General features: G+C 42.1%; 3 protein-coding genes across 8 annotated transcripts; 1 reads left to right on the top strand and 2 right to left on the bottom strand.

Moving 5' to 3' along the window:
- Positions 1-1070: 1070 nt before the first annotated feature.
- Positions 1071-6519, top strand: LOC101770575 (putative adagio-like protein 2). Its single transcript, XM_004951826.4, has 2 exons — positions 1071-1532; positions 4323-6519. Exons 1-2 carry the CDS (start codon positions 1282-1284, stop codon positions 5926-5928), a joined length of 1857 nt encoding a protein of 618 aa, XP_004951883.1. The 5' UTR covers positions 1071-1281; the 3' UTR covers positions 5929-6519.
- A 636-nt stretch (positions 6520-7155) lies between these two features.
- On the bottom strand, positions 7156-10364 carry LOC101769376. 4 transcript variants are annotated; one of them, XM_022822788.1, is made up of 3 exons: positions 9835-10364; positions 8155-9132; positions 7156-7564 (listed from the first exon to the last, which is right to left on the bottom strand). In XM_022822788.1, exons 2-3 carry the CDS (start codon positions 9081-9083, stop codon positions 7528-7530), a joined length of 966 nt encoding a protein of 321 aa, XP_022678523.1. In that variant the 5' UTR covers positions 9084-9132; positions 9835-10364; the 3' UTR covers positions 7156-7527. The 4 variants fall into 4 exon arrangements, with proteins under 4 accessions (XP_022678523.1, XP_004951882.1, XP_004951879.1 ...); XM_004951825.4 differs by having other exon boundaries at positions 9840-10364; XM_004951822.4 differs by having other exon boundaries at positions 9896-10363.
- A 3314-nt stretch (positions 10365-13678) lies between these two features.
- LOC101764928 (probable LRR receptor-like serine/threonine-protein kinase At1g05700) lies at positions 13679-23620 on the bottom strand. 3 transcript variants are annotated; one of them, XM_022828988.1, is made up of 19 exons: positions 23461-23620; positions 23147-23366; positions 22843-22969; positions 22345-22409; positions 22074-22260; positions 20054-20169; positions 19409-19502; positions 18606-19161; positions 17807-18294; positions 17376-17514; positions 17165-17236; positions 16654-16725; positions 16493-16573; positions 15795-15958; positions 15479-15699; positions 15268-15394; positions 14927-14992; positions 14660-14846; positions 13679-14472 (listed from the first exon to the last, which is right to left on the bottom strand). In XM_022828988.1, exons 7-19 carry the CDS (start codon positions 19476-19478, stop codon positions 14022-14024), a joined length of 2694 nt encoding a protein of 897 aa, XP_022684723.1. In that variant the 5' UTR covers positions 19479-19502; positions 20054-20169; positions 22074-22260; positions 22345-22409; positions 22843-22969; positions 23147-23366; positions 23461-23620; the 3' UTR covers positions 13679-14021. The 3 variants fall into 3 exon arrangements, with proteins under 3 accessions (XP_022684723.1, XP_022684707.1, XP_012699632.1); XM_022828972.1 differs by having other exon boundaries at positions 22345-22969; XM_012844178.2 differs by lacking the exons at positions 22074-22260; positions 22345-22409; positions 22843-22969; positions 23147-23366; positions 23461-23620 and adding an exon at positions 20367-20929.
- Between the last annotated feature and the right edge of the window lie 336 nt (positions 23621-23956).

Raw genomic sequence — 23956 nt, 5'->3', positions numbered from 1 at the left:
CCAATTGTCCAGAAAAAATATATGGTGTTTAATTTTTATTTTTGGATCTGTATCCTCATCAATCGACTGATTTTTTTTACTTCCCCTAGTCACTGGCTGTGGCCGTTAGATTTCGATCCAACGCCTGATATCAACCACGTACTATTCTTTTCTCTTCCTTATCTTTTCCTCCTTTCCAACCGAGCCAAACCATCCTCTTTGATGCTCGACCGCCACCGCCTCCCATCCACGCCCGCGCCCGCCGCATGGCACCGGGGGCAACATATGGCGGTGCGGCACCGCACCTCCACCTCCCATACCTCCTCGCTCCATCCTCTCGGTTCATCGGCGTCACCATCTTCTTCAACTTCAGCGCCCGCGCCCCCGCTGCCAACGCGTCTCGTCCGGCTCCCGCGGCCCTACCACCTCCGCCGCCCACCGGGTGTCCCCCGCCTCCATGCTCCGGTGGCACCCTCACCGCCTCCGCTCCGCCGCCGTCTCTCCCACCTCCACCGTCGGCCGGTGAGCCACCCCGAAGTTCCCTCTACAGTTGGGCACTGAGGTAACCCCAAAACCTAAAAGCCCCAAACTCTAACCCCAATCTCTCTTCCCCCATTCAGTTTCTAGTACAAATTTGAATGACTGATGGATAAGCTATATCTCAGTTGATTGAGGAGGAGTAAAACTCTTTCTTTTTTAGGTAGAGCGCGATACACATACGACGCAACTTTTTTTCTTCAAAACTTGCACAACCGGTTATTGTTAGCAAAGAGAAAATGTCGTGCCTAGCGCAACCCTAAAATATTCTTGTTTCAATTAGGATATCCATATATTTTTAAGGGCTTTGCTCAAATTCAATCTATGTTGTAAGGATTTAAATCACAACACGATCTTATATCCTAGCAACTTGCACGGTAACGGAGTACTTCTACAGATTTACTGATGACTCGTGTTGTCTTCGAGTCTTCCTACCATCAGTGAAAACATTTTTAACTTTCACCCTTCCCTCTCCACAGCCGTCCGCCCGCCGTGACCCGCGGATCCGACGGCGCAGATCGCCTCCACCCTGCCCTCCGTCTTCCCCAACCCCTCACCCCGTCGTCCACTCGTTCGTCGCTGCTGCCTCCTCGCTTCCTCCTCCAGCACTCCTCCTTGCCTCCCTCCTCGATTGCGCCCCGCCAATCCGCGCCCGCCGCAGTATAAATCCGCCCGCGCGGAGCCCCCGCTGCCTTCCCACCCAGCTCCGACCGCAACCCTATCCGCGCGCGCCGGCATGGGCTAGGGTTCCCGCGGGCCGCGGCGATGGAGTGGGACAGCGACTCCGACGGCGGCGTCGGCGGGGATGATGAGGAGGAGGAAGAGGAGGAGGTCCGGATCGGGGGCGGGGAGGGGGGCGCGTCCCCGGGGTTCGCGCTGGCCATCGAGGGCGTGCTGGGGGCGTGCGGGATGGTGGTCTCCGACGCGCTCGAGCCCGACTTCCCCATCATCTACGTCAACCGCGGGTTCGAGGACGCCACCGGGTACCGCGCCGAGGAGGTGCTCGGGAGGAACTGGTAAACCACCTGCCCCCCTGTATGCTCCGGTTCTGATTCCACAGCGGTTTGCTTCTGTGATGATGCGCGGGGGATTCGTTCATCGCTAGAGGAATCGTTAAAATCGACCGCAGAAAGTTATTTAGCGTGATTGTTGCTGTTTTGTAATGACTTGCAGTATTCCATAGCCCAATAGATAATATTTGGATTTGTAGTGACTTGCTGGAATCAAATTAGGATGCTGTTTAACTGGTTTGCTTGTTGGATTGAAACAGCTAGTATTTCTTTCCTTTTCCACTATTAATTTAAGCTTTATGAGCTACATCAACCAAGGGTTCTATTTATACGAATAACTAGAGGGACCAGAGTCATCATTGTGATATTGGTAAACATGCTTTTGTTAGCATATGACGTGCTGGTTTTAGTCCTTAGAGAAAGTGTGGGTTTGAACTGTTAGTTTCTTCAAATCAAGTTTAACTGCTCATCCAACCAAATTGTTTGCTAGGAGAGGTAATTTAAGATGATAATTACTCATTTCTCTGTGCTTTTAATTTTATCCTAGGGTAAGCAATTTGGAGGAATTTGTCTAGGCTCTGTATTATTCTTCTTATTATTTAGAAGGACAACGATCAATTTGCCCTGGACCATTTTTCACATGCGGCAAGCTATCCCTTGAGAGAACTGGTTTTATTTTTCTTATGTTGTGGGTTTAAATGTTTCCTGAACCTGGTCTGTAAAATATTTCTTAGGATAAAACAAGGTTAAAATGATACATATAACTAGTGATAGGCTATTGGCTATAAGCTTTTCCTGGGGTTCATTTTGAGAAGGAATCTGAGTTTGTTTTCATTCTATTTCCAATTTAAGTCTATATGGTACTCCTTTTTTTTTGCTTCATATGTTGGCAGTGATATTTATTTGGTAGTATTATGTTTTCTTAGTTTATATGGTGAAACAATTAAGGCAAAATAGGCACTTTGGTCCTTGAACTTTACACCGAGGATCAAGTTCGTCCCTCAACTTTTATATTGGCCAATTTAGTCCTCCAACTTTCATTTTTGGGTCAAACTCATCCTTGTGCTGATGTGGTGCTCTATGTTAGCATAAGACTAATGCAAAAAGTCCCTTTTGCCCTTTGCTCGTATAGGTCAAACATGTATGTACTCATACTCCTTAATACATACTCACAACAATATGTTTTTAAACTAACACAAAATATGGTTTCTAAAAAGTGTATCTACTTCTACTCTTTAAAGTCATTCATGTGCTCATACAAATTTGATAGGCAAAATATATGTACAAGTATTTACTCATAATCTTTTGTTATATATACAACTCAATGTGTGTACGCATGCTCTAAAGTCAACATGTGTTCACATACTTGTGATACGCTATATATGCTCCATGTATGTATTCATACTCCCTCGGCAAACATATGTATCCTTATATTTATTTTGGATTATATGTTATTGTATTCTAAAGGCGAAAATTGAAGAGAGAAAAGAGACAAGGGTAAAAAGGACTTTTCATTTTAGTTTCATGCTAATATGGAGCCACATATCATCATAAGGCCAAGTTTGACCTTAAAACAAAAGTTGAGGGACTAAATTGGCCAATCTGAAAGTTGAGGGACGAAGTTGACCCTTGGTGCAAAGTTCAGGGACCGAAATGCCTATTTTGCCAACAATTAACTAGAATGGATGGGGTTTGTTGGATAATAGAGCACCAACTAAACGACTAGTAGTGGCCAGTTGAGCAGAGAACATCTCGATTTGTTGTTAACCTATCAATTGAGGACTTGTAGAGCGAGGCAGCAAAAATTAATTATAGTTGAAGTTACTTGAGTCCTGTTGCCAACTGTTCTGTTTCGCATGTGTTTCTTTTCATGTTCAGCCTTGCAGCAACAGAGTTTCATCATCTATCTACAGATTTCATTTCTACCTCTTGGACCACAGACTACTGTTGCAAGTAGAACTTTAATATATTTTAGAAAGACTTAGCAAATGTCCGCTGGCATGATGCTAAAGATTGTTGGGCACCATACAGCATACTCATGATTAATATAAAGTTGTATGATCCTGGCGTCATATAGTACTAGACAAGTTCCTGAGGCATTTAGCAGAACTGGGATCCTGCCCTGCGACGTTAGACAAAGTCATCCAACCAGGTGACTACAGCTGGTTACCAGTGGTACTAGTTATAATTTCCTTCAGAGACCATGTAGAAATCCCTTAAGGAGTCTTAATGGGGATATATATAGACCTGGGTTTGATCGTTTGGATTGGCATGAAAAGTTGTATAGGAAAGTAAGAAAAAGCTTTAGATAATGGTTTGAAGAAGGTGCGTGTTTAGAAATTCCCTGTACATGCGTATGTTTAGGAATTCTTTGTATGCAAATCAAAGTTTGGAATTAATGGTAGAAGACTAGAAGTAACTGAATTATAATTGGTGGCCTTCAGAGTGGTTCAGACTGTTGTGGCACACTACAGTCTTCAGTAGTATCACCAGTAGTTAAATAATGAAAGCTCATTGGGACCTTTGGATAACAAAACTTGCTCTGCTGATATTGTCTCATCATTATGCTCATAAAATTAAATATGAGATGCTTCCAGAATGCTATTCTCAAATGCTAGTAAAAGAGGGTAAATTTCATATTTGCTAGTTCAGTTGACATGATACTATTTTTCTTTATATTTATTTCCTTCTGCATCAGAGCAAACACGAAACTTAACATGCTATGCTAGTCATTTTACCTGTACAATATTCAATAATGTCTTCTTTACTATTGTTATGGTATTTTTTTTCTGGCAGCCGGTTTTTACAATGCAGAGGACCATTTGCTCAGAGGAGACATCCCCTTGTTGATACTGCAGTCGTTTCTGGGATTCGGAGATGTTTAGAGGAAGGGACTGAGTTCCAGGGTGATCTGTTGAATTTTAGAAAAGATGGTTCCCCTTACATGGCAAAGCTGCAAATAACACCCATATACGGAGATGATGACATGATAACACACTATATGGGCATTCAGTTTTTCAATGATTCCAATGTGGATTTGGGGCCCTCGCCTGGCTCTGTAACAAAGGAACTTGCGAGATCTACATGGATTGCACCAGATAACACTCCCCCACCGACCTCAGTGGGCAAGGGTAATTTCTGGGAACATTCTAGTCTCTTCCTACTGAGTGATGAGGTACTGTGCCAGAAGATCCTGTCAAAACTGTCACCCAGGGATATAGCAGCTGTAAACTCTGTTTGTAAGCGACTGTATCACATGACGAAGAATGATGACCTTTGGAGGATGGTTTGTCAGAATGCATGGGGTGGTGAGGCTACTCGAGCCCTTGAGATTGTGGCAGGATCAAGAAATTTGGCATGGGGACGACTAGCGCGAGAGTTGACCACCCTGGAATCTGTTGCCTGGAGGAAATTGACAATCGGTGGCACAGTAGAGCCATCTCGCTGCAATTTCAGTGCTTGTGCTGTAGGCAACCGTGTTGTCCTTTTTGGTGGAGAGGGTGTTAACATGCAGCCGATGAATGATACTTTTGTTCTGGATTTGAGTGCCAGCAAGCCAGAATGGAGGCACATCAATGTGAGCTCAGCTCCTCCTGGTCGCTGGGGCCATACCTTATCATGCCTAAATGGATCACGGCTGATTCTGTTCGGTGGCTGTGGGGGGCAGGGGCTACTGAATGATGTCTTCATTTTGGATCTGGATGCACAGCATCCAACTTGGCGTGAGATTCCCGGCATTGCACCACCAGTGCCACGGTCGTGGCATAGCTCTTGCACAGTGGATGGTACAAAGCTGGTTGTTTCTGGTGGTTGTGCTGACTCTGGTGTTCTTCTCAGTGATACCTACCTCCTAGATGTTACAATGGAAAAACCTGTTTGGAGGGAAATACCTGCATCTTGGACTCCACCTTCTAGACTTGGGCATTCTCTCTCTGTTTATGACGGCAAGAAAATATTGATGTTCGGTGGTCTTGCTAAAAGTGGCCCTCTACGGCTCAGGTCTAGTGATGTGTTCACTCTAGATTTAAGTGATGACAACCCATCCTGGCGGTGCATCACTGGCAGTGGGATGCCAGGAGCTGGTAATCCTGCTGGAGTTGGCCCACCTCCTCGCCTTGATCATGTTGCGGTGAGCCTTCCTGGAGGAAGAGTTTTGATATTTGGTGGGTCTGTGGCAGGTCTTCACTCAGCTTCTCAGCTTCACCTCCTGGATCCAGCTGAAGAGAAGCCAACCTGGAGGATTCTGAATGTTCCAGGGCGGCCTCCACGGTTCGCCTGGGGCCACAGCACTTGTGTCGTCGGAGGAACAAAGGCCATAGTTCTTGGAGGACAAACTGGAGAAGAGTGGACGCTAACTGAAATACATGAGCTTTCTCTGATAAGCTCATTAGTTTCAAGATGAAAAGCTCCCAGCTTCCTTGGAGCGACATCACTGGAGAAAGCTACATATTCGTGTGACTGAGGCTGAAACATTTTTTTTTCAACAGTGGAGCTGCAGAAGTAGGGTTGGCGAACTGGTTACTCTTATGAGGGCAGCTGTGGAGTAGCACCTGAAGCAGATCAAACCTGATTATTCGATCTAAGTCTGGGAGTTGCCTTGTCTAGAAGTAGGAATAAGTTACCTCTGCTGCTGCTGTTGTTTGTATGGTCTACGTTGCAATAGCTGTCATACATAAGCTAATCTCAGTTGTTCTTATCCTGTTTCCTAAGGGAGGACTGGCGTTGTTTAGGTGGAGCCATGCGGCGCTCCTTCTTTGCGTTTTGATGTCGCACATGCGACACCGCCGTTGGTGAGAAGCGATGCGACAATTGCTCTTTCCTGGAGAAGCTGTAACACTGTTGTATTTAATTTTTCCTTTTTTTGCATTACTTTGTGCTTACCTCAGGTGATAGTGATACTCGCAACATTTTCTTTTCTGTCTTGCTTATCAAAGGATGAAACCCAATAATTCCATCTTATTCGTACATTTGGCGGATGTTAGTACCGCGTTTATGTCTTGATGGTGCTTAATGTCAATTCGCAATGGTCTCTTTCTCTGAGCTGGATTGGCACGAGTGAACCAAACACCAAGTTGATCAAGCAACCATGTAATTATTTCTCTCACGAATTTCTGTTCCTGTGATTTTATCATCTGATCATAGTTGAACGAGTAATCAGTGTTAGCATGTCCTGCGATTTTAGCATTACTTTACTTGTCTCAGTTCCGGTCGAAACATACAGTTTTTCATTTAAAAACGTCTCAATGCGTCATCTTATCAGAAGGGACACTGATGCGTAACAAAGACTATCCCGGCAAGCGAGGCATCTTCAAGCAGAGCCACTTGTTTAATGGTTGAGGTGAACCAGAACCAAGCAGGCACACCACGGAAGCAATCAGAGCAAAGGCAACGGCAATCGAGCACGAAAGCTCTCGATAAGCCCAAGCACAGATCATGCAGTTGGGTACGGAATCTGCTTTAAGGGCTCGGCACAGGCATACACCACACCAGCAGTTCCTTTCAGCGCCTTTCCATTCCAACACGGAAGCTCTTCCACATCACAAGCAAAGAGCACATCCATACGAATGCGATTCGAAACTAGATTTCACCGTCTTCAAATTCTCAGCAATGGTTAAAGGGCGAGAAAATCGGCATGGTAAATCTTAGGGGCATTTTTGCCGTTAAAGCTGGATGCATTCCAGAGAATGCATTTTGAGATACAAGGATCTGCAAGACAAGCTGATCTTCAACATTGCTACTATAAGGTAGGGAGCTAAATATTTACATTCAAGAACCTACAACGGTGACGAATCACGAGACACGCTGCAAATCAACAGTAAGAAAAAGGCTTACTGCTGTATTTTCTGTACAGGAAATTTGGGCTGCCAGAGCACCTCCTACAGGGGTAAATTTCTTTTCTTCTTCTTTTAAGCAAAAGAAAAATAAATGAACAGAGGTAGAACGATTCTGGTTGTTGCCACATCCGACATCAGCACAGCTTTTCCTTTTTTGCTGGTTGATCCTACATGTGTGAACGTCGGTGTCTGAACCTGGGATCCCTACATTGAACAATGATATAATGTATATCAGAGACAGTGCTAAACAAACAAATGAAAAGAAGGTACAGTTTGTTATAGCTGTAGTGTTGTTGTTCTAAGAAATGTTCTACAGAGGTGTTTGTGTTACTTATACTGATTTTCAGGGGCATGCTTAATATTTGATCAAGTGCTGAAAACAAGCTGTGCTGTTGATTGAGTCAAGTTCATCAGCTGTCCAGTTTGCTCATAATTCACATCTCATTCTGTATAATGCGATCAATCAGGAGCAACATGTAATAGTAGCGATATAAATTTTAAAACCAAATGGTCCCAGTAATCATGAGAGGATGAAAGGAATCAAAAGACTGAAATATAAGCCGTGCAGTCTCTCTGAACTGCAAAAGATGCATATAGAAAAATATGTAGCCGTATAACAATCATAAATTGGACATAGTTTTATGCTGAAGAAAGAAGGGTGCAAAACGGAGAACATAAAACAGAAATACATTTCTAATGATGGTTTTGTAGTTTTGTGTCTGCATGTGTACACCATTTTAACCATATAATCTCTAACTACAGAAAGCAGGAAATAGCAAAGTAAGTACACAGACCTGTAATGACCAGCCATTCTCCTTGACCCCGCAACCCTAGGCATGGCCCCAGTAACTATATATTCATCATCAATTTCATCAAATCTGATTTCTCTTATGTCAACAGATCTAGATGGCACTTCAAGGGTAAGGCTTTCTTGACTAGATCTATTGCTGCTCCTCGTTCCACTCTCTCTCCTTTCCCTTGTTCTTGCCCTTCTTCGGCCTCCTGAAGATCTGCGGAAAGCCTTGCAAAAAATACAGGATGCCCACCAGTTCCTTCTAACCCTGTGGTAAACTTCATACTCATCTCCAGCTTCATCATCCCCATACTCGATGACATAATCTCCCAAGACTACACCATTAGGAACCTGTGCATGTATTGTGCTCAAAACATCTATTATATCAGAAGACTGCTGCAAATTCTCCCAATCAACCCGGCGAGCAGGATCAACCTCTGAAGGGCGTGAATTTGGATGTTTTTGTTGGGTGTGCTTCTGAAGTTCATGGAAGTTACCAGCATATGAGCAGGAACTCTCTTCACAGCATCTTTTCTTCTGGTTAAGATGCAAGCGAGCCTCATCAATAACAAACCACCCAATCACATCACCTCTGCACAATGGGCAGGCTGGGCGGTTATTTGCATTAGACGAAATGATATGAATGCTATCAAGGGGAGCCACAGCAAGAGATGAGACTTTCACACTGACTGGTATCCCATGAGCAACTTTGAACCTCTCAAGACAGTTTGAACGTGTCTGATCTGTGTCACATACGAATGGTCTACAACCCTTCTCATATGAGGTGCACCTCAGTAAGACTGCATTGTGAGGGATATCAAGACAGATAGGGCAAGTAACATCCTCCATCCATCTCTGATCGAATTTTATGTCCAGATCAAAGGAGCTGGGCTTTACCACCTTCTTCATCAACAAATTCCCAGAACCCATGCTGAACTTCCTAGGTAGATGTTTGGAGCTACCGAGTTCTCATGGCAGCCTGCACAGCATCAAGCAGCATGTCAATTATCCTCTGAACTCTGCCATTTAACACATCATATGGATTTCCCATAAGAAATAAAGTGGCAAACTTTGCATATGGAAACAATATTAATATGTTTACATCAAAATTACATCCGTGCTGCCACAGTTTTGCATAAAATCCATGCCAGGAAAACTAATGGTACTGGAAGCTAAACAACAACAGATTTGATGGAATAGCATGGTAGCAACCTTTCCAGGTCAGCTAAATTAAAGATACTGTTCCAACTAGTTGACCTCTCTAGAGAAATGTTAGCACAATCAGTTAATACTATGCAGATATGAAGCACAGTATCGTCTTTCAAGAAAATTCCCAAACCATCTAGCGAACTGTAAAAACCAGAAGAAATCGAACCGATGTTTTGGGGAAAGTTGAGAAGGATTTAGCGCGGAAGATTCATCATATTACCCTGAAGAAACTGATCGGAACCGATTGTCAAAACCCATCGACTAAATCCATCCCGCTAAAAAGAGTGGTTAAAGAAACTCTATCCAAATCTTTACCTCTAAACCCCTCCCACGAAATCGAGACCAATCCTACAGAAAAGTAAGAAAGGGCTCTCAATCGGATACTGCAACCTATAAGGCCACATAACATCGCCAGATAATTGCTCCAAATAAATCACACAACAATATAAAAAAACAAGAAGAAGAACAACACGTGACCGGCGCCCAACAGCCGACCGCCCAAGAATCGCCGACGAGGAGGAGCCGGGTCGTACCGCTGCGTCTGCTGGTTGGTGGCGGAGAGAGCTCGAGGAACGGACGCCGCAGAGAGTGACTAGGTGAGTAGAGGTGAGACGTCCTCCTCGCCTTGCTCCGCGACGCCAGGTCTCTATCCCTCCCCTCTCTCCTCTCTCAGTGTGGAGACGAAGACGAAGGTCACAACGTGGCCACCGCACCGCACCTGCCCAGGCCACCGACTGGTACGGCCGCCGCAACGGAGAGGGAGAGGGGTGGTGCGTTCTTGTACGGGGCCGTGAGGACTGGTGGTGCCGTGGTGGGTTCTTGGACCTAGAGCCTAGACGCGGGTCGCCGGAGGCTTCCCAGCCGGAGGAAGTGGAGGGGAAGGATTCGACGAATCGCAGGTGGTTTGGTTTGTGCGATTTGTCAGCGGCGGTGGTTCGATCCTGGCAGCATTTCTGCAAGGGGGAGGAAGAGGAGAGCGACTTGGACTTCGGGATAGCAGCGGTTAATTTCTACTAGTGCTATTTGCTCTTTTGCCGAAACGTGATGGACTCTCGGAGTCGGAGACACGCGAATTTCACATAAATTTTGCTCAACTTTAAAGTATAAATCTTTACAAATAACAATTTTTGTTTTGCACTAGCTGGAGGTATAAAATACGTGCAGTTTTTCCCCCCTTTTTTTTGGCGGTGAGAATAAATTTCAGCACAGTAGGATTTGTTTTCTTTGTTTTATGTCTTTTGTTAGAATTAATTAAAAGGATTCTTCCGGAGTGGGGAATCAGACACTTGGTTAATGTTCACATCTCAACAACTGCAGATGGGATATCAGCTCACCATGAAAACAAATGTGCTGAGGTATGATGGTGCATCAAATGCAACAAACAAAGGAGAAAAATGAAAATGTAACAAGTACTGCACTAAGATGTGAGTCCATCAGATGAAACATCAAGCATCAAATGCAACAAACAAAAGAGGGAATTAAAAATAAACATAACAAGTTATCTCATACAACAATGAATATAAGGAAATATCATCACCATGATGGTTCCACATACTACTGACCAAAGCCAGCTTCCACTATTAAATTAGTCTCCTGGCTTTCACATCCAGATTTATGCATATTTAATGCCAGTGGCCAAGAGAATTGTTTCCCTAATCTGAACTTGTGTGATCACACATTTGCAATAATTTACACGGGGGACAAGATAGCTGCCTGGTTGATCAGGCAAATGCTGTCGACAATGTCTGCATCAATAATGCCATTATCAGGTAAAGCGTACAATTTTTATTGGGAAAACGTCGTCAGATAAAGCATCTAGACAGTCTCCAAAAGCTAGGAAAAAAGAAGGCCTAGTCTGATCTTCCCTAAAAAAGTGTTGCTAAGCTTTTGTCGAGATCGATCAGTGCTACTAACATGCTACTAAACTCCATAAGCATGATTTCAAGCATCGAATTCGTACAATATTCACCAATCATTCAGAGTCCCCGTGCAAATGTTTGATAAATCTACCAGTGCCTTCATCTCAAAGATACATCATGCTGGGATGGAATATAAAATTATGAACACATAATCTGATTAAGCTGAATGAATATATCCTCTGACATTGTTAAGACCTAAAAGCATTCCAAGGGCACTTTGTCTCTAACCTCTAGATGATCACTAACTCACCTTTTGCTTCTCTAAGTTGAATGCTGTAAAGACAGAGAAAAGGTTAAAAGACAGCAAAAAGGAAAGTGACTTGTGGTGTGGAAAGAATCAAAAGGATGTCAGCTGACAGATGTGTGGAAAGCCATGAAGACGGGAATGAGCGGTTTAGCTGCCTGGTTTCTTGCATTGTTGGGGTAATCTTTGTTTGCACTGCCTCATACGACTCTTCCCGGAATAAAATTCCACTGGCTCTTTCATTTTTATTGATGTCTTCTTCTGGGTCGCTTTCGGTTTGACTTTGCATTCATAAACTTACAAATTATTCATTAATTACCATATTTTTAGGTTTTACGAGTAAGTAAATCATACCGCCGTTCAGATATATTTGTTATGATTGGCTTTTTTTCCTCAAACTTTGACCGACAATATTTATTTACTTTAGTTAAATATAAATTAAAATGAGTAATATTAGATTTATCATTAAAAGTACTTTAAGCATCCATGATATGTTTATCTATTTACGGTATAGAAAAGATGAATCTTTAATGGATGAAAAAAAGTCAGCAGTAACGAATATTTGACACAGAGGGAATAGACGGTTGATTAGAGAGATGATGCCACCCACGAGTTGTGAAAATGGAGGCTGCCACGAGTTAACCAAAGGCAACGGAAAGAATGCCTAGCGCTAAGGATCCCTGAATTCATCCGGGAAAATCAACTTAATTGTGTCTCCCCCTATTATTCTGATTATCTTCTCTTTACAAAGTCATTGACAACAAAATGAGCTTTACATATGCTATTTTTTTTTCGAATCACACAATACAGACGCAGACGCTCATATACACGCACACACTCTCATCCCTACGAACCCTATGAGCACTTACATATGCTAATTTTAGGAAGACACACTTATCAAAGTCAGAGCCAGTTCTAATCTAAATATGTGTAACTTTTTATTGTTTATTCATATCAAACTTAACTCTCTTCATTAGAATAGAACTTAAGTCGTTGCATTTCTCATGCTGTAATAATACAGAAAAAGAACCAGAGAAAAGTTATTTTAAGGAGACAAAAAGCTTCAAAAGGTTATTAGACTCTTTTAGTCTTTAATAATGTATTATATACATGAAGCACTAGCAAGTAGTACGTGAACATGAATTGTGACGCCATGGAGACAACAAGCTACCTAACGTCCTTCCTTCCTTTCATTCTTAGAATTTAGAAAAGTACAAGCCGAATCAACTTATCATTATGATTGTGGCTCACAAGAGCAGTATTTATGCACCCATCAACGACTAAAAAAGCACCCCAAACTTCACACTTGTCGGGTTGGAATGGTTATGGAGACTGATTGAGATTGGTTAACTAACATCATGACACGATGGAATTGGATTTAAATAAGCTATTCTTACTCTTATTTTCGTATGTGTTTTGTCCTCCTTCCAAATACTTAAAATATTAAGTAATTGCTTTGTTGTTCGAGGATTTACATAGTACTCCAATAGTTCAATAAGACCTTTCAAAAAAAAATCATACGAGATTATCCTTTTAATCTTCGTGAAGCACCTGGTCATACAAGATGGAAAATCATAGTCATCTATGGTTGGGCGGTGCGTGCCGACGTGTTCCCTTGACCACACAATTCCAGTGAGCCTGACGCCAGCTATGGTTGGTGGATCGAGCTGAGACGTTTCTCCCACACACTTTTGCTTGTACACACGCGGCAAGCATGCCATGCATGTACTAAACGTGTTGTTTTTTTTTGGAGCATGTAGTTTCTTCAGTAAAAGGACCAAACATGTCATCTTTGGTATAGCTGTGATGCTAGTGCCTATCTCTACATTTCCGTATAAAAAGTCAAAACAAAAAAAAATCATATGATCCGTATGAAAAGCTTGTGGGCACTAAAATAAAAGGTAAAATTAAAATAATTCCAAGAGCACTGATTCATCACGTATCACTTGCATGGTACGTGCTCCGTATCAGATGCAGATGTACTAGTACAGCGTATTCCTTCAGTTATGAAATGCTCACAGTTACGTGCAAGGAATGTGTGGGTTAGCAGCTTACTCAAGGGTTTGACATCATGCATGCTCGATTGCTTGTGTACCATAACACGCAAATTCCAGGATGATCACCTCTAATTAATTGGGTAATGTTGACGTGCATGCCTTCGAAGTGGTTTTTAATCATGCATCAACATCTGTTCTTTCTGGATAACACTTTGCATCAGCATCTTCAAATCCGGACAAAACTATCATAACATCACCACCACCACCACATAGATGGAAAAGTTATGGCCACGCGATCGAAACCAGCAAAGAAACATGGCAAAACATCGAGTGCCATTTTCAGGTTACAGCCAGAGTACCATCTTATGCTAACTTCAACTCTACTTCAAACAAGAACTGATCGCAAGTTTCCAAACAGACATGTGCCAAGCTCCAATGTGTAACTGAAGAGGGCTTCTTAACCTGAGCAACCCTAGCACTTCAGTGAAAGATCAAGCCTCTATCTCATAGCCGGACCAGGCGAAGCCTCTGATATCCCAACGCTTCCTTCTACCTCAGACACACTTGTCTCGCCGGCATAGCTCTGATCACCCCCAGCCAACGCTGGGTTCATCTCTCGATCACGGCGGGCCTCGAGCTCCATGATCTCCTTGATCCGCACCACAACGTCTGTCATCGTAGGCCGCTCCCTGAACACTTCTTGCTTGCAATGCAGTGCCAGGTCGGCAACTTTCCAGATGGAGTTGATGTCGTAATCGCCTCCCATCGATGAGTCTATGATGCTCTCGATGCTGCCTTGATCCAGGTTTTGGTGCACCCACTCGCCAATGTGGATGCTCACGCTGTCGTTTATTGGCACGACGGGGGAATGGCCGGTGATGAGCTCCAGGAGAACAACACCAAAGCTGTAGACGTCACTCTTCTCGCTGATGTGGTAACTTCGGTAATACCTGAGCAAGGTAAGAGTTTAGTTACTACTTGCATTTGACCTAAAAAAAAAGTGACTACTTGCATTTGGTCGACATGTTAAAGATGTGATTCATACACAATGCTACTCTAGGTAATGCTGATGAAAAAGAACATTTAATTGAAGCTGGAAGTGGATTAATATATAGGAGAGAAAAGCACTAGACGTACTCAGGATCTAAGTAGCCCATTGTACCAGCTGGTTGAGTAGTGATATGTGTTTTTGAGTCACTGAAAGCCTTGGTCAGACCAAAATCAGCAATTTTAGCACCAAGGTCTGTGGTCAAGAGGATGTTCCTACTCTTCACATCTCTGTGGATCAATGCTGGCTTACATCCAACGTGCAGGTACTCCAGACCTGTGATAAAGTAAATACGTACATTTTTGTAAGTGTACAGGTATAAAGGTAATCTCAGAAATTGAACGGTTCATTCATACCTTGAGCAGCATCAAGGGCGATTTGAAGACGTTGCTCCCAAGTGAGTGATTTACTAGTAGAAGTGTCTACGCACATCAACAGAAATTGAACACAATCAGTATACATTTAAAATAAATGTTGGAGAAATGCATGCACTTCATAGACTCTAAAACAAGTGTGCTTCCATGCAGCGAGTAAGCGCAACTGCTTTAGGATATACGAAAGCTTCTTTGAGAAAATGTAGTATCCCTCTGTAATTTGAATGCCAAGATATAGAACCTTTCTGATTTCTAATTTTGGACAACTAAAACGAGGATTATCTTATATAAGCATCTATATTTGAATAGATATGATGAACAACCTCTCAGATGATCCTGCAGGTTCCCTTCAGGCATGTACTCGTAGACAAGGGCCAAATGATTTTTGTCCTTGCAATAGCCAATCAAGGACACCAAGTTCTTATGATGTATCCTTGTCAAATGCTGAGCCTGCAGCATAATTCAGAGAACTAGTTCAGAAAAAAAGGCATGATGTTTCTTCACTGTTACTTCTTCAAATCGATTTCCTTTTACCTCAGCCAGAAACTCTTTACCCCCTTGTGAAGATGACTCTGAGCGCACTTTCACAGCAACTGGGTTTCCATTCTCCAAGTAACCAAGGAAGACAGCTCCAAACCCACCTTTGCCGATCTCTTGTCTAAAATTATTCGTAATATGCTTTAGTTCTCTGTAAGAGAATTCACGGTTTTCAAGTAATGCTGTTTCATCTTTGGGACTACTAGCCCTTCTCTTAGCTGCAAACACATGGAAAGAGTATTAGTAAGAAAACAATTACAACAGTGTGTAATGTACAAAAAAGTAAACCATGACTTCCACCTGACTGTATTACCTTTTTCCTTGAGTATTCGGCACAGCAGAAAAATTGAGATAACAAATAAGGCAATAACGGCAACTGTTGGAATGATTATGGCAGTAAGAATTGCCCCATTAATTTTCTTTCGACCTGATCCACAGGTGGTACCATTCCCACATAAGTTTGCATTATTACCGAGCCTGGTAGCATCAACGTGTATGAAACGATTTGCAATTTCACATTAAGAGTATGCTTCCAGCAGAACCCAAATAAAGAGAGATGTTCTATACATTCAGTTATCAATTGGATCTAAAAAATAAATAGGCAAAGGAAGCAGAAAGAGTCACTGTTCTCTTTTACCCAGAAAGAATTACATTAAACAATCCCATAAAAATGCATTGGGACTTGGGAGAGAGTGAAATGAGAATTGAAATTCTTGAATGCCCTCTAGTGCGGATAAAAAATCCAAACACAAGCAGATTTTTGTTTACTATCAAAGTTATGATACTGTCCTAATTTTTACTGTATAACAATTACTACCTGGTAATGAGTTACTTTTTGCTTTCTTAATAAATGGACTGTTACAGAAACTGAGGAACAAGAGAAAATAAAATAGGATGTACTATGTCAATAGTTTTAAAATATAATCACATTCTCCAAACACGTTGAATAAATAACTTGATTTCAAACTCGTTTGCTCTATAGTTTGGTAATATAAAAATAAAAAAACAAACCTTATTGATAGAGTCCCATTTTGCGATTTTTTAAGAAGACTGTAAGGAATTGGTCCACTAAGATCATTGCTGGAGAGATCCCTATAAAGAAAAATCATGGCATATAAAAAGTTTGTTCTATGAAGATTTCAAAACTTGAGCAGATATTTAGTAATACTTACAGAAAAACTAGTAATGGGAGCTGCCCAAGAACATCTGGAATGGAGCCATATAAGTTGTTGTGTGACAAATCCCTGGGATAGGTAACAGTTCTTGTAAGAAATAACTTCTAAGTTAAGGAGAAATAAGATGATTCAGTAGTACTATTTATTAGCTCACGCAAGAAGAAAAAGAAACACTACACTAGTCACTGCATACAGGCTCTGCTTCTGTCCTAAAACATATACATGACTAGTTTTCTGTCAAAACACCATTTTAGTGCTCGGTGGAGAAATACAAAAAAGAGGATAATTGTTCAAGCACCCAGGCTACATGGGGACACAAGAAAATTTTGCTAAATTTACTGTGGTATGCCATATGAAGTTTAAAACAGTCTGTTCAGTGATTCAGCCGCAAACATGCCAATTATCTTAGGAATTTATGTGCAAGAAAGTTTAATTTGCTAGTAGTATTGAAAGAAAAATGTTGCAGCACATTTTTTTTGTCTACAGTAAGACATTCTGGAAATCGTACAGGTACTGGAGTGCTTTTAGATCTCCAAAATAAGTAGTAATGGAGCCAGCCAACCCATTCGAAGACAAGTTTCTGCAAATAAATAAATAAGGAATTTGGAATAGTCAGTTCCCCTTTTGAGATGTCCTGATGTTTCTTTGGAGAGTCTAAATAATCAACCTATAACAATTCAGTCTCTTCTTTCTTTATTTCAAATATGACTGAAACTTACAATGCTGTTATTCTTGAGAGACCAGCTCGAGGATAGGTACAGTTCAATCCTTCCCATGCAAAAGCTTTTGGAGCACATGGGTCACCCATCCAGTTTTTGCTCACACCAAAAGTTTCTTGTATTGCCATCATGGCTCTAGCTGGTATGCAAAAAACAAGAAAAATAGTTATATGAACAAGCAAGCATTTAAGATACTACGAATGCACCTAAAATTTGTATGCAAAAAAGAAAAAGAAAAATAGTTATATGAACAAGCAAGCATTTAAGATACTACAATACCAGTACAACTAAAATTTGATATAACACAAATGTAGCACAGTTAGTTTTACTACTACTCATATTACGAAAATTGTAAGAAAACCTAAAGTTGATACAGCAAGTAATTATAAAAAAGTTAAAAACTGTATTAATATCACATTGATAATCCATACCATCTCCAGGATTGGTTGCAGTCTCAGTTATTGGTTTCATCAAATACATCTCCATGGCATTGAGAATAGGTGGGAGCGTTGCATTTTTTGTAGCAACAAGTGAGATGTTATACGTTTCCTGCCCCTGAACAATGCCAGAAATGGAATCGGCAAAGAGGAAAGGTGGAGTGTAAGGTTTTGTGTTCCATGTGCTGTTATTGACAATGATATCAAACTGTCGCAGTGTATTGCTTGCTACACTCTGCAACTCAGCAAAGTAGAAAACAAAGAAGTATCTGGAGCTGATATTGACTGAGGGATCAGATGGATCCCATGAGAAATCAATTCTTGAGCCATTGACAGGTGTTGCGGCATTTTGCATGACAGCTGATGGCACATCGTAGGCATCAGTTAGGTAATTCTGAACAACAGATGTTGCGGATGTCTCTTTCCAGCTTGGGATTGTGTCATATGTGGACCAGAGGCGATCGTGGGGATCCAACGGGTACCTGTTTGGACCAAAGAAATATGTTTGTTAAATAAAAATGTATTAAAGATGGAGCAAAAGATAACCGTTATTTTTCAAAAAGAACAGCTCTTCTGAGACAATCCATACATAAGATGGTTAAAATGAGAGGCTATAGTCATTCATAAAAGTGGTTTCTTTTCCTTTTCCTATTTATTTTCAACAAGTCCACAAGATATCGTGGTGTACGAAATATTTGCATCATCACAGTTTCTACTTTTATCAATCAACAGGGTGATTAGACTGACTTGGCCAGTTGAAATTTCATACATTCAGAACTAAATTCAAACTCACCGGACTATGGAATTGTCTGTGGGCCCCATGTTAAACCGATTAGAATTGATCAGCACAAGAGATTGACTAGAATTTGACTCTGGATAAAGAGTACTCTTCAATGGCCTCAAATCCAGCCCAGATATAAATGGAGTTCCCATCCCTTTGTTCACCAAACAAACTTGCAGGTAATCAGCAGGAGCTGCAACTATGATGTCCATCCAATTAACTGAAGTTGGACCACTGAACTGAACTTCATGCCAATAATTTGTCCCCAGGTACAGATCAAATACAGGAAGCTTGTTCAGGCCATCGTAGTTTCCATAGTAGAAGGTTGCACGAACAAAGTACTTGTTTCCTGCAACCAAGGATCTCAAGGTGTAGCAATTCCTCGTGCCATCTGGAAAGAAGCGGACATTATAATTGCGCCATGCTAGCGATGGTTTGATGTAGTTTGAAGAGATGTTGCGGTTTTGTCCTGAGCTGATAAAATCATGGTCTGAGACATATACTATGCTTGAAGCGAGATCTTGGTACGAAGAGTTCTCCCGGATGCCACAATCAATGCTTATGAAACCTGTAAAAACAAAATATTAAGTAAAAGTTACTCTGCCAAGCACACCATCATCAAGATTCAAAAACTAATTATCATCCAAAAGGGATTGCTCAGACACATGGATCTTTGAATAAGCTTTTGTCAAATTGTTGGATTTTCATCTTTTACACGAGAAGGCTTTGCATCGAACATTCATATGAACAATGTAAGCATACCTTTCCATTGTAAACTAAATGAAATCAGAGTTGCACAATTCGGGAATACACACCTCGGCTATCAGGCTGGCCACTGGTATGCTTCAAGATGCAGAATAGGAGAACTGCAACACATAGCTTCATGCTTCCTATTCACCCTTATGATCACTGGACATAAAGAGAGACCTACTACTTGAGAGAGACAAAGACTATATATGCATATGGACAAAGCATATCCATCAGACCAGCACATTTGCAAATATTTACACATGCATATTTTATGAGCTTGTGCTATCCTGCTATCGCAGGGCAAGAAAGTCAACAATCAGGGAACTTCAACCAGGTGTGTTTGTCGTGAGTGGTGTGTGTGTGTGTTTGTAAGGGCTCTTCCCCTTTTTTCTTCTTAATATAATGATATGCAGCTCTTCTGCGTGTCGGAGAAAAAAACAATCAGGGAACTAGGTCAGGCATTAATCATGCTCCCGCGAATAGAGAGGAGACAAGTAAAGCACCCTTGCAACTCCTATAATTGATTCTTTAGATCAAAGGGTTTTTAACTCTTATAATTGTACTGACTCCTTTATCTGCAATAATCAAAATCGAGTGTCTTTCAATAACACACTATGCAGCTAAATTAAGTTGATGCAGCTCACATTGCGGACCCCAAAGGCTTGCGCCAGGCAATTCAGATTTCAGAATAAGTATTGATGAATACTGACCTGAGAAAAGCAAGCCCAATTCCATTCGAACTCAGAAAATTTGGTCCAGGAGATAGCTAATGGTGACATAGCTTTGGTGTGCCGCTTAAATCATTATCCTCCATCCTCCTGTTGACCTACAATATAGTATTAAGTTGATCATAACGAATCTTTGAGGTGGCATACACAGATAAAATCAAGGGGAAAAAAGTATGTCTGCCGCTGACTTGATTTAGAGTAACCAACAAGTGCTTCGTTTATTCCCATAGTAATAGCTTAATAAGCACTGAACCTTCTACGCGCGGAGCCTACCTGTACCTACTGCGGAGCATACCTTTGCGCAATGCGCGGCAACTTCCCCTCTGACCAGGACAAAGATGGTTAGCGCCTTCGGAGACCCTGAGGTCGGCACGCGCGACGCCTTCTCCCCGACGGCGTCACGCCAACGGTCAGGTGAAGCCGGCCGTCAGGCGCCCAGCGGCAACCAAACGAGGCACCTTTTTCTTTTTCAGTCGGTCCTCAGTGCGCATGTCGGCGCGCACTCCACGAGTCGCCGCCGCCGCCGGGCACACGCTGGCCCAGCGGCCGTGGCACGCCGAACACCCCACGCGCGCGCCGACGCGGCGTCAGGCCCATGAACGTCGGCGCGCATCGCCTCCGGAGCCCAGCTCACCGACACCTCCCAGGGCTCACCGGGAAGCATTTCATCGGACGCCTTCTGCGGCGCCGGTGAAAGCCAGCGCGAGCGGCGGTGGGCGCTGGCTGCGGCATTCCCTCGAACACCTGCCGAGCAACGGATACGCGGCACGCCGGGGCCTCCAGCCCTCCAGTAATCCAGCTCGTCAGCTGATGTTTTGAGTGTGTCTAATACATTAACGTTAAATATTATTACGTAATTGATTTATGATCCAAAATTATGGCGGATCCAAGAACGGAGAAGGGGATAGTACATGGCGACAAGTTAAAAAGATTCCGTTAGCTTCGCAGCTCAAAGCTACTCCGTTCCTGTCAAGAACACGTAGCACTGGCCTCTCCTTCACAATAATTGACAACGTTGACTTTACTGTTTGACATCGACTATTTGTCTTCTATGCAAATATTTTACACAGATAGACATAAAACTAGCGTATGCTTAAAGTACTTTTGATAACAAATGTAATGATGTTTTTCTCGTGTTTTTTTTAACTTTAATATGCTGGTCGTGCTAGGGCTTCTTTTTAAAAAAAACAAAAACAAGAACTTTAAACTTTCAATTAATAACAAGAAGAAAAGGAGAGTTCATGATAATTTACGGCTTTGCGCCACTGAGCAAACAACTCTGCTTTTCCAAAAGCTTGCAGAGAGAAATGGCACAAGCTCCATTGTGTAACTGCAGAGGGCTCTTAACCTGAGCAACCCTAGCACTTCAGTGTCAGTGAACGATCAAGCCTATCTCATAGCCGGTCCAGGAGAGGCCTCTGATATCTCCCCAACGCCGAGTTCCCTCGCCGGCATAGCTCAGATCATCACTAGCCACCACCGCCGAGTTCCGCTTCATGTCGCGGCGGGCTTCGAGCTCCACGCTCTCCTTGATCTGCGCCACCACGTCCGTCATCGTAGGCCGCTCCCTGGAGATTTCTTCCTTGCAATGCAGTGCCAGGTCGGCCACTTTCCATACTGAGTTGACGTCGTAGTCGCCTCCCATGCTTGAATCTATGATGCTCTCGATGCTGCCTTGGTCCAGGTTCTGGTGCACCCACTCGCCAATGTGGATGCTCACGCTGTCATTTATCGGGACAACACAATTGTGGCCGGTGGGTGGGGGAGCTTAAGTGCAAAATAACTCTATTTATTGGATTAGCATCTGGTGACCTTGATTCATAGTTTTTAAAGTTGCACGAGATAGATGGTTTGCACTTATTAGTTACTACTTGGACGACATATTATATATGTGTTTCATTCCCATAAGACAATGCTACTCAGGTAATGCTGATGAAAAAGGACATTTTTCCTGAAGCTGGAAGCGGATTACTATACAAGAGATAAGTTATACAAGACGTACTCAGGATCCATGTAGCCCATTGTACCAGCTGGTTCAGTGGTGATATGTGTCTTTAAGTCGCTGAAAGCCTCGGTGAGACCAAAATCAGCAATCTTAGCCCCAAGGTCTGTGGTCAAGAGGATGTTCCTACTCTTTACATCTCTGTGAATCAATGCTGGTTTACACGCAACATGCAGGTACTCCAGACCTGCGACGAAATAAATATGTTTCTTTTTTTTATGTAATAGTATAAGATAATCTCAGAAACTAGATGGTTCATTCATACTCATACCTTGAGCAGCATCAAGGGCAATTTGAAGACGTTGCTCCCAAGTGAGTGATTTACTAGAGAAGTGTCTAAGCATATCAACAGAAATCGAACACCGAGTAAAACAAAAGAAGAAGAAATCGAACACGATCAGTATAGACTTAAAATAAATGTTGTTAAAACGCATGCACATCATTCACTCTAAAATAAATTCACTCTAAAATGAATTGCTTCTTTGAGAAATGTAGCATTCCTCAGCAATTTGAATGTCAAAATATAGCGCAGAGCTAATTTCTAATTTTGGAACCTAAAACCAGGATTATCTTATATAAGCACCTATATCTAAGGGCAATTTCGTTCCTTATTTGCCACCCAAAAAAAAACTTGCAATCCCTCATATGCCATCGATGTGTCTATGACATGTGGAACCCTCCACAATCACAGTGGCATATGAGGGATTTAGGGTTTAACCAGTGGCATGTGAGGAATTTTTCCTACATTAAACTAGCTATGACAAACAACCTCTCAGATGATCCTGCAAGTTCCCTTCAGGCATGTACTCATAGACAAGGGCCAAATGATTTTTGTCCTTGCAATAGCCGATCAAGGATACCAAGTTCTTATGATGTATCCTTGTCAAATGTTGAGCCTGCAACATAATTCAGAGAAATGTTGCTCATAAGGGAGAAAAGGCAGAACAAATCTTAAACAGACTGTTACACAAGAAAAAAAAAGGGTGGATACAGGGAAAAATGACTGCATTTTATCATTATATTTCATAGGGGGAGCTTGAATGGAAATCTTATTTAAATTGATTTCCATTTACCTCAGCCAGAACTCTTTATTCCCTTGTGAAGATGACTCTGACCGAAGTTTCACAGCAACTGGGTTTCCATTCTCCAAGTAACCAAGGAAGACAGCTCCAAACCCACCTTTGCCAATCTCTTGGCTAAAATTATTTGTAATATGCTTCAGTTCTCCGTATGAGAATTCTCAGTTCTCAAGTAATACTGTTTCATCTTTGGGACTAGTAGCCTCTCTCTTAGCTGCATACATATGAAAAGAGTATTAAAAGGCAGCAAATACAAACGTACATAATGCACAAAAAAATAAACCATGATTTCCTTCTTACAGTATTACCTTTTTCCTTGCGTGTTCGGCGCAGCAGAACAATTAAGGTAACAAATAATGCAATGATGGCAACTGTTGGAATGATTATGGCAGAGAGAAATGCCCCATTCGTATTCTTTCGACCTGATCTACAGGTAGTACCATTCCCACATAAATTTTCATTATTACCAAACCTGGAAGCATCAAAATGCACGGAAAATTCACATTAAGAATATGCTTCCAAGATAACCCAAACAAAGAGAGACGTTCTGTACGTTTAGTTATCAATCCGACCTAAAAATAACTGGGAAAAGGGTAGGAGTACTGTGTCCTCAGAAGTGCTGTTTACCCAAAACAATATTACACCAAAGAATTAGAATTCTTTGATGCCTTGCAGTGTGGATGAGAAATCCAAACACAAAGCAGAAATTTGTTAACTACCGAAGTTCTGATATTGTCCTAATGCCACTAACTATTAAAATTAGTACTGGGTAATGGGATACATTCTGCCTATGTTTTAAATGGG

This window comes from Setaria italica, chromosome I, assembly GCF_000263155.2.
Source record: "Setaria italica strain Yugu1 chromosome I, Setaria_italica_v2.0, whole genome shotgun sequence".
Lineage (NCBI taxonomy): Eukaryota > Viridiplantae > Streptophyta > Magnoliopsida > Poales > Poaceae > Setaria > Setaria italica.
Note: the sequence above shows the minus strand (reverse complement) of the source record. Positions and strands in the feature narration are given on the sequence as shown.